This window comes from Glandiceps talaboti, chromosome 10 (assembly GCF_964340395.1).
Source record: "Glandiceps talaboti chromosome 10, keGlaTala1.1, whole genome shotgun sequence".
NCBI lineage: Eukaryota > Metazoa > Hemichordata > Enteropneusta > Spengelidae > Glandiceps > Glandiceps talaboti.
This window is the reverse complement of record NC_135558.1, coordinates 6,953,885-6,964,722: the sequence shown is the minus strand read 5'-3', so window position 1 is coordinate 6,964,722 and position 10,838 is coordinate 6,953,885. Positions and strand designations below refer to the sequence as shown.

General features: G+C 37.1%; 1 protein-coding gene across 1 annotated transcript; it reads right to left on the bottom strand.

The window, feature by feature from the left end:
- Window positions 1–4,058: 4,058 nt before the first annotated feature.
- LOC144441324 (flavin-containing monooxygenase 5-like) lies at window positions 4,059–10,005 on the bottom strand. Its single transcript, XM_078130882.1, has 3 exons — window positions 9,996–10,005; window positions 7,287–7,941; window positions 4,059–5,156 (listed from the first exon to the last, which is right to left on the bottom strand). Exons 2-3 carry the CDS (start codon window positions 7,911–7,913, stop codon window positions 4,188–4,190), a joined length of 1,596 nt encoding a protein of 531 aa, XP_077987008.1. The 5' UTR covers window positions 7,914–7,941; window positions 9,996–10,005; the 3' UTR covers window positions 4,059–4,187.
- Window positions 10,006–10,838: the final 833 nt, after the last annotated feature.

The following is a 10,838-nucleotide window of genomic DNA, read 5'->3' as shown; positions in this document are numbered from 1 at the left end:
CTATACTGTGATTTCGGGAACGGTCACCCGCCTTCACAAAATGTCGACAGTGAGTGGGTGCATACGGATTACTGAACGGTACTTTAACTTTAATTGAGAGTTTAGAGTCATACAGAAAAACAGAGAGACAGACAGACAGACAGACAGACAGACAGACAGACAGACAGACAGACAGACAGACAGACAGACAGACATAGATACATACATACATAAATACATACATACATACATACATACATACATACATACATACATACATACATACACACACACATTCATACATACATACATACATACATACATACATACATACATACATACATACATATACATACATACATACATACATACATACATACATACATACATACATACATACATACAGACAGACAGACAGACAGACAGACAGACAGACAGACAGACAAACAGACAAGTATAGATAGGGGTAGCTAGCTAGATACTTAATTGTGTCATTATGTTTAATATATTTTCATTCACTCATACATAATTTGAGTACACCTGGTATGTTTATTTGTGTTGTTTGTTTTTATTTATGGCGCTAGCTCGTATTCTGTCGACTTGTTACAAACGCCTGTGAGTAGATGGCACAAAGTATATTTGGTAGAGATCACATCATATTTCTTACATGACATATATATTACACAACTCGGGAATTATTATTCCACGCAAACATAAATCAATTAACCACTCATGAGACCATTCGATATCATAAGATCACACTCAGCGGATTCACACCAGGAGCAATGTGAGCTCGCGGCCGGCGAAATAGAAGAGGGCGGACAATCCACAGACACTTGTCATAGGCTATGCTATGATTCATATCCCTCGACTGACGTGCTACATCCAGCCTCCTTCAAGTTTGAATGATGATAATGGTTCGTCGTTTGCCAAGGACTCGATTTTCGGTACCTACACCAGGTAATCTATACTCTACACAATGGCAAAAATAAGCAGTGACAAACTTTTACATATAAGCTTATATGACGTACAAATTATGTTCTATTAGAAAGATTCCAAGATTATCATATTAATTACAAAACACCTGTTGCAGAGACCGTTACTTCGACTGTGTGGGGGAATAGCTAGACAAGATTTAAGACACTGTTCCTATATCACATCAAGATACTGTACGTCCCCGGGACTGTTTCCAGGAGTAACGCATATATAAGATATGCTTCACGCATTACATCACGTTTTAGTAAAAGCTCGAATGTTGTGCAAACACTTTAAAAGTCTACTTACCGAGGACGATGTTACCACACACTTTTCACCTAAACGCCAACTCTGCACATGTACAATGTTATATATACCTGTACAGCTATCAGATAAAGCCAACGAACTTTTCGCAATAAATGATGCCCTTTGAACTGATCAATAAACACTTGGCTACATAAATATACTTGGGACTTCTTCTCCATTCAGTTGTTATATTAGTAAAACATATAAGAAAAGCACATGACATATTTCAATTAAATCATTTTTGTTACAGTTTTCATCACATACAAAATTGCGAATATTTGAATGTAGCGTCATGGTTTTTTGAAGCTTTGCCCCTTGAAACCATTTTCACGTTTTTCCCCATAAAAAAAGACATTTTGATCAAGGGCATACTATGACAGAGCAATGAATTGACAGTCTGCTGATAATCAAATTATCTGATACATTTACTAAATAAAATACACCGACTTTGATTTTCTTAGACAAAGGTATTTTTTCTCAGAAACTTTCTCAAAAGTAAGAGTTTAAAGAAATCACAGGGACCAGCGCGATTCTTACAGTTCGTGTAAAAGGGACGTTTGTTGGCAGCATAGGGGCATGTACTGTTTGTTAGATTATTGTTTTCCATGTCCACGGGATATAACAACGTTTTGACTATGATTTCCTACCTGTGAGGAAACATGTGTGTTGTATTTACTAGTATAGAAATTGATACATTTGTAGCAGCAGGATTCGTATATTTAAAAAAGAAAGAAAACGGCAATCTAATCAATAATACGTGCCCCAGTCATCGTCGCAAACCACGGCTTGTTTTACGGCAACGTTCTTAACGAGCCTCCCATGAGGCCATGTAGTGGTACTGGTAGAAATAATAACTCTGCGAGAATGGCCCCAGTGGGTTGCAGCGAAGATTGGGCGAGTATTTGCGAAGTATTTCGACAGATTTAACTAAGCCGTTCACCTCGATGGGGGAAATCTACTCTTCCATTCTATCGACTGAGCTAAAAGACCGACAGCAAACTTGACAAATTGATCCTTGGCTGACGTCACTTATCTTTCTTTTTTTAAATGTCACGTGACATATCATATGTTAGTCACTGTACGGCTCAAACCATTGGTGATTCTAAAAATTCAGGCTTGCTTTGTTTTAGGAAGCAACTTTATTGCCCGTGTCTGTTTGAGTGTCTATTTATCTCATTAAAGATCTGGATACAACAAAAATTATCTTTCAAATTAGGAAATATGTTTTTTTTCAACAAAATAAGACAAATAAACCAATTATTTAAGAGGGCGGGTGGAATATAAACAAATTAATGAGGTGTGTAGTAGCCTTAATCCTTGCCCCACCCCCACACGTGCAGTATACAACACACCTGGCTTCCACTGTGTAAAACGTGTTGTTGAACTAGCATTGAATTGGAAGTGAACCTGGCACAAAATAATGTCTAGGTATCCGTTTATCAGTTATCAAAACATAGTAAGGGAGTTGTCATTATTTATGATGGGGGGTCACTTTGAAAAACATTTGTTTTTTCTTATGCAAATACTTTGGCTGGGTTTAGTAATTTTAGTGAGCAAGGCTAGGGGAGGGGGTTATTCTTTGGTAATTCATCTGAAACCCCCCCCCCCAGCAGTGATGATAGCTCCCTAGTACCAACAACTAATATAGGCATATAAATGAGGTGTTTCTATTAAGTTTATTTTGATTTTAAGCAAAAAATATTGCTAGAATGTGTAACTATTCCATGATTGAATTATGCACACAAAAAATTCACAATGTCAAAAAGGTCATGAATAGTGCAACAGAAGGGTGAATAATTGAACACATGCAGATTTTGAAAGATTTTATTCAAGTTTTTTATTTCATTTCAAATTCAAAATAACTTCAATCTTTGTAATATATTGCGTGGTAATAATTATAAAATATACTATATATATTATATTAAAAAATTATACTATTTTTCATAACTGGTCTTCAGTTCTTTTCCCCCATGTGTTAGGAAATTTGGGAATTGCTCTTCAAAATGAACCTTATGTCAACACAACTGGATAGATTAAGTACATTTTTTTCAATTTTTTCAATTTCAATCAGACTTTGAATGATTTCTATGGCTTCATTACTTATACAAAGGGATAGCTAACCCTCTTGTTTACTCTTTGTGCAATAAACAAATCTACCAAATAACAAAAAGTTGGAAATGTTGGTAATATCTGATAGAATTTATTCTTCTTTGGTAGTGTCATATTCTAGGTAAGAATCAAAATAAACGGCCTAAGCAAGAAATTTGGATACACAACAACTTAAAGTTGTTGCCGCCAATATTATCATTTGCTTCAAACGCAAATTCATCTGTGTTGGCAAATCATTAATATCAAATTGAACTTTTGCTCCAAACACAACAATGAAATTTTAAACTGCACGCTTCAGTCTTTGTCAACAGATTGACCCACTAACTTCCAGGCATCTATGATCACTGATTAGGCTCATGTGTCCATGGGTCACATGTACTGAATAGTGGGGTCAATCTGTTCACAAAGACTGAAGTGTGCAGTCGAAATTTTCACGTACAATTTTGAAGTTTGTGTTTGGAACAAAAGTTCACTTCAATACTATTATCATTTGCTCATTACAATTACAATGTTCATGGTTTTTTTGAGAGAAGAACGGATTAAAATTTTTGTACAGATGTTGATAGATTAGTAGTATTGGTTTCTGAGTTTATCTTCACAGCTACTAAAACAGTGACTGACAATGACATTGTTGAATATATTCAATGTTGAAACAAGTGTTCAGTATTTCTGGACACTGCTACCATGAGCTTTGCGCTAAAGTCAAAGACAATTAAAAAAGTTGGTTGATTTACATTTTTTCTGAACATTTCCACAGGTATAGATTTAGTCAGCAATTGAGACTGAAATGAACTACACAAGAAAAACTCTCAGAGATTCTATTTGTAATACTTCATTGCAAAAGCAATAACAACTGCAACAAATATAAGTATCTTCAAGACGCCACTAAGCCCTAGCCCCTTCTTTGGCTCCTTAACTGGACGCGTTTTGGTAGCATATATCACCCTTCCCCATAAGGTTTCAATGGCTTCCTTGGCACCATTCCATTTTCCAGGACCAACCAAACGATACTGGTATGGTGTGAATGGACCAAACACACATTTCCATGCAAGTTTGGGATCACTGAAAAACATTTGTTGGAAATCTGGTCGTACTCCGATCTGATTGGCTAGCTCATCCATGTATGGAATATAGTCCACCTGGATTGTGTGACGCTGTGATTTGACGTATCGTTCTGCCATGGCTTCTTTCTTGGCCTGGATGTCACCCATCATGACTTCTTTGTTTGGAAGGTTGGCAAGCCCCTTGAAGACTCGAGTAGCCCAACGACACTGCATTTCTGATATGGGATTTATGGCACCCAGTGGCTGAATTAGTCCAATAATTGCAAGGGTTCCGTGTTTCAAACTCGGTGGAAAGACATACTTGTACACTGACACCTCGTTGTTGGTTACCTTGACAACAGATTCATCCAGAAATGGGAAACCAAAGATGTAACCTGTTGCCATGATAACTTCATCAATATCTTCTTCTACTGTGCCATCTTCAAACTCAACACTGGATTTCATGAATCGCTTGACATTGGCCTTGATCTTGACACGACCTGACAAGACCTCATTTGGCAACAGGTCATTGACCATAGGATGTTGTGCTAATGGAGGAAAGTCTGGCTGAAGACCATAGTTGGCATGGTTGAAACGATTATTTAGCTTCTTTCTAGCAACCATATTTATCACTGAAGGTGGGAACTTTTGCAGAAAGCGTCTGATACCGACCAAGTCAATTGGATAACCTTCATCGCTGACACGATTCAAAACCCAACTTCCTCTTCTTGTACTCAAGAAAACCTGCAATTGAGAGATATCACAGAAATTTTTTTTAAATATCAGCAAAATTCTCAAAACATTTTCTTTTGCAACTTGATATATCCACCATATATTACAATTATGCTATGTGTGGCTCTGAAATTCTCATGATTTGATGAATTTCCATATTTTCAGATGATATAAACATACATACATACTAATTTCACAAAAGGTGGCTGAGGAAGAGTAAAGATATTGTACCTCACAAAGTTGAAAGCATTCAAACAAAAATATGGTATTTATACCTTGTTTTTTCTATGTCACACATCATTGGTTCTGGATGCTCAAAACTCAAGCAACATGCACTAATACACAAATAATGCTCAAAAATCACCTATTATTTCTCCTAACTTTGTAGAGGTACATAATTATAGCATTCCAGATATTTTACTTTCTTCAGTTGGAATGGCTGTTGCACAGCCTTTGCTGACTTGCCATTGTTACAAATTAATTTGGACCAATTAGTCTAGAGCTGCTATGTGTTCAGAAAATGTCCCTGTATGCCATATTTATGATAGACTCATTCTCAAATGATTAAAGGGGCACAAGCTGTCTTTATACATTTCTTTGCCGAGATTTATGCTGTATATTTAAAAGTCACTCGTAGTATTCTACTTACTGAAGCATACGCAACTATCACTTGCAATTGACTGAACTCAAACCTGCTACTAAGATATAACATGTAAACATGATGTAGAACATGATGAAATAATTTTTGATACATACCAAAAAATATCAAGGAATCCATACTAAGCAGTTAACTGTTCTAACAAAACCTGACGGCAAGTGTGTTGTCATTGAAGGCATGCATTCACATTAATATTATACTAGAATAGTTTAATCAAGGTTTTATGTAAATATTTTCACTTGAATAAAAAGTTTTATAAACTCAGCTTATGCCTCTTTAAAGTGCTTTCTGTGAAAGGTTACACACAACAGTGGATTACAGTGCTCTCTCTGAGAGGTTTACACACAACAGTGGATTACAGTGCTCTCTGTGAGAGGTTTACACACAACAGTGGATTACAGTGCTCTCTCTGAGAGGTTTACACACAACAGTGGATTACAGTGCTCTCTCTGAGAGGTTTACACACAACAGTGGATTACAGTGCTCTCTATGAGAGGTTTACACACAACAGTGGATTACAGTGCTCTCTGTGAGAGGTTTACACACAACAGTGGATTACAGTGCTTTCTGTGAAAGGTTACACACAACAGTGGATTACCGTGCTTTCTGTGAAAGGTTACACACAACAGTGGATTACAGTGCTTTCTGTGAAAGGTTACACACAACAGTGGATTACAGTGCTTTCTGTGAAAGGTTACACACAACAGTGGATTACAGTGCTTTCTGTGAAAGGTTTACACACAACAGTGGATTACAGTCCTTTCTGTGAGAGGTTTACACACAACAGTGGATTACAGTGACATTTTCTGAACATACAGCTTCACAGCTAATTGGTCCACGTTAACGTGAATTATATTATAGCATTACCAATTCCAGTGAATTTTGTGATGTCATCACTGTACATTATTACTGATAATGTACTCCGTTATTGGGCATCATGGCCCCGGAACGAGCATAACAATACAAGCTTATTTGTTCTGTTTCTTCATACGACTAGGTATTTTTTTCGAAATGTATGTTGTTACTTATGATTGTCATTTCCACTGTTTAAAAATACAACGCATTCATGAAACAAATTTGTGTTCACAGCAGTTCATTGAAGTGTATATGTGTGTGTGCGTGTACGTACGTGTGTCGCTATGATTAGTATTCAGCTTCCGGGCCGAACATGGCAGACGATGTTCAGCGTTGTGTATATTATACGTTGTTTTGCGTTTCTGGAATTGGCAAAACTATAAAACAATAACAATAATGTACGCCCTCCCAGCCCATAATGGACTCAAGCAAACTTTGCACTCCATAATGGGCTCGGCTGTCGCCTTGCCCATTATGTCGTTCAAAGTTTGCTTGAGTCCATTATGGGCTGGGAGGGCGTACATTATTGTTTAAATAATGACAAGTCCGTGAAGTCAGTGGATTGATAGTGAGGCTAATTACCATGTCTCATTCCCCATAATGCATAATAGAAAGAGTTCATAACTGACCTGTGACCCAACCCTTGCTAACTCCACTGCTGCATCACCACCAGAATTTCCAATACCAATCACCAAGATACGTTTATCCTCATAATTTTTGGGAACCTTGTAATCATGGGTGTGTACAATCCGACCCTGGAAGTCATCTTGGCCAGGAAATTTGGGTTTATGTGGATCCACATGGTGACCAGAGCAAACCAGTACTGCATCAAAGGTTTCAGTTTTGGTGACATTCTTCTCACTGTTGGTGTACTTCACATCCCATTTACCAGTAGTATCGTAGTCAGAGGAAGGTTCAACACTCTCAATTGCAGTGTTGAAATGGACATATTTCTGGAGTCCAAAATGATTAGCAAATAATCGGAAATATTTCACTACCCAAGTATTATGCATAAAGTTGGGATATTCTTTTGGTGCTGGAAAATCACTGAAACACATGATTTCCTTACTAGTATTGATGATGGTGGAATGGAAAACGCTAGCCTGACCATCCTTGGCATCAGGGGTGTAGTTCCATAAGCCTCCAATATCTGTACCCTTCTCAAAACACACTGGTTCTAAGCCTTCATCAAGACAACACTTGATACCAACAAGACCACTAGCACCAGCTCCAATGATAGCCACTCTCTTAGTCATGGTGACAACTGACTGACTTGGATTATTTCTGTAAATAAATTATTGTGTATTTGTAAACGTTTGCCCTCTTTGCAGTATACATGTATGACAGACTCACAATTTTTTGTCATTTTAAACTCCTGTAGGAGAACTGAATGTTTTAATGATGTCTGTCTGTCTGTCTGTCTGTCTGTCTGTCTGTCTGTCTGTCTGTCTGTATGCCTGCCTGCCTGCCTGCCTGCCTGTATGCATGCATGCATGCATGCATGTATGTATGTATGTATGTCCATTTGTCTGCCTGCCTGTTTGTACATTTGTATAACCATTAACAATCTCAGTCACAATGAAATGAAACTTGTTGTATCTATTGCTTTGTTTTTATATCTGAAAGTTCCTTAGTTTTTGGGCGATATTTGTGCATACACAGTTGGCCAACTACCATATTATTATTAATTAACTAAATATATTTGTTCTTTATCACAGCAAGAGAAGAATTTGTTTCAGTGAATGAAGTAGTACTTGGTAGAGCAACTACTTAAATTTCAATAGCTTACAGAATGAGTCAAAGAAAAAGTTTACTTAGACTCAATATTGCATTTTATAGTAATTGCAAATTCATATAAGTATCAAGACAAAGAGACTGTGGTAAATGTGATGTCATCATGTCAGGTTTTCCCATAAACCCTTGCAGGGAATTCCCAAAATGGTTGAACACATGTCAAGTTCAGTAGAGCTTCCGAACAAGATTTCAATATTGAGTAAGTTACCAAGGTGTTATTTTATCACCCAAATCATATGTACATTGATAGCAGAGATCAATACAACTGTACATCATAATGATCAGAGTGTGGGGAAGACTGCATATCATAAGTAAGACATGCTGTGGCCAAGTTCAAAGTTCAAAGAGCAAAGGTCATTAAACTCAATGATTCCCGTCATAATACTGCAGATGAGACCATGACCATACACACGTAGGCCATCAGACTTTCTCTTTGAAATAACCCTGCCAACAGCTTTGAAGCTTTAGATTCTACGTACATTTCAACTGTGGTTAATTAGAATGGCAATTTATATGTTGTATAAAGAAAGGGCACAGGCACTTGTTCGCCGAGATATGTATCGAGAATGTTTTGATCAGAACATAATAAAATGTCGATAATATCGATAATATTGACATGTTTTAGCCAACTGTATATGAAAGGGGTAAAATAACACTTGTTTCTGTGATCGCGCAAGTCCACTCACCGCGAGATATAGACCTCACTGTGAGTGGACTTGCATGATTACAGAAACAAGTGTTATAAAACATGTCAATATTATTGATATTTTATTGTATTCTGATAGAAACATTCTGATACACATCTCAGGAAACAAGTGCCTGTGAGAAAGGGATGTGTCTAATCTATTAGTAGTATTACCCACTCTCTGTGCATTTATTGAGAACAAAAGTAAGATATTGGATTGGATTCTATTAAAGTTACTGAATGCATTGAGCATGTGCACTGTGTCAGCATGGATGCATATATAGTCCTGCTTGCAGACGAAGTAAGTTGTAGCCTACCTCTAAACTTGAACCACTACTACCCTATTCCACTATCCTAACTGACATTTTTATTTTGGCTCCGTTGGAAAGATAGCAAAAATTAAAAAAAAAGTCAGTTATTAGGATAGCGGAATATTGTAGCGATAGTCGTTCAAGTCAACAGGTAGGCTAAGCATGGATCTATGAGATCTCAATAATAGAACCAAGGGCTAAGCATGGATGTATTAGGGAGACCTAATACATGCATCCATGGGCAAGTAAGTCGGTACTAGCTCTCGGTGTTTATGGACATTATCAGAATCGCGTCCCGTATACCACCTATGATCTATTCATGTGTGTATCTCCCCTGACACATCCATGATCTATGCATCTGCAAACAGGACTGTATCGATTTATAATAATTATCACCGTGGAATTAATACATCCATGATATCACCAAATACATCCATGGGCTGAGGGGAGACAATCGTGTAATCACCACACGATTTGACTCTAGACTAACTATAATATTACATTTTACATTTACATAAATTAATGAAAAACTATACACGAATGATTACCTTTCACAGCGTTGTGTTTTCTTTCGTTCACCTTGTTAACTATATGACACGACTATGAGAAGTTGACGTACCACTATGCAGTGATCGATTAGAGTGAGTCGCTTCAAATTTCTGCAAAAGCTACAACAGTGTACTGGAAACTAACAAAGGTTAAACTTGGGGTAACTTTGCTGTGATGTGAACAAACTCTTGACAAATGCACTTTGTCCTGGTGTAAAAAATACCAATCGAAAGGTTACAGTAAATTTTCACGTACTTTGGGCTTGGTGATATATATGACCTTTGTATTCAAGATGTCACGTGATAGTACACGGTCAGGTGACACACGGGGGTCGTCAACTGCAGTACACTGTCGTCCGTTTTGGTGTTCCTTATAACTGATAAGTTACATCATAGACCCTACACAAAGTAGGTAAGTATAGGATCTATAGTTATATGGGTTGCGGTCGCATGACGATCAAGAAAATGGTATTTTTCATTACCGTTTGAGACTGATGATAATTTCAAAATTTTCAATACGGGGCAGAATTCAGGAAGCATTTCTTTAAATAATTACCACATGTGGCATCAATTTGATTTTGATTTAAACCAAAGCAAGCTTAGGCCACAGGCAATGAACTTTTTTTTACGGAGATTTCAAAACAGTTGGACATTTTTTTTCATTAAAAATCAAAAAGCGTATTAAATGACAATGAAGAAATGTGCGTAGCAAGTTACAGAAAAATGCATCAGGGTTGAATGGAGATTCGTCGTTGTTGGAGCTACAGCGAATGATTAATAAACATCATCATGATCACAGTGACGATGGTCGGTCAATCTACGAACAGAGATACTCACACAGTT

Bases quoted from the DNA above. Each gene is read 5' to 3' on its own strand.
- LOC144441324 (XM_078130882.1), bottom strand. From the start codon at position 7,913: ATGACTAAGAGAGTGGCTATCATTGGAGCTGGTGCTAGTGGTCTTGTT. The intron at 5,157-7,286 runs GTCAGTTATGAA...TCTCAATTGCAG, and splicing joins TAGCAAGGGTTGGGTCACAG to GTTTTCTTGAGTACAAGAAG.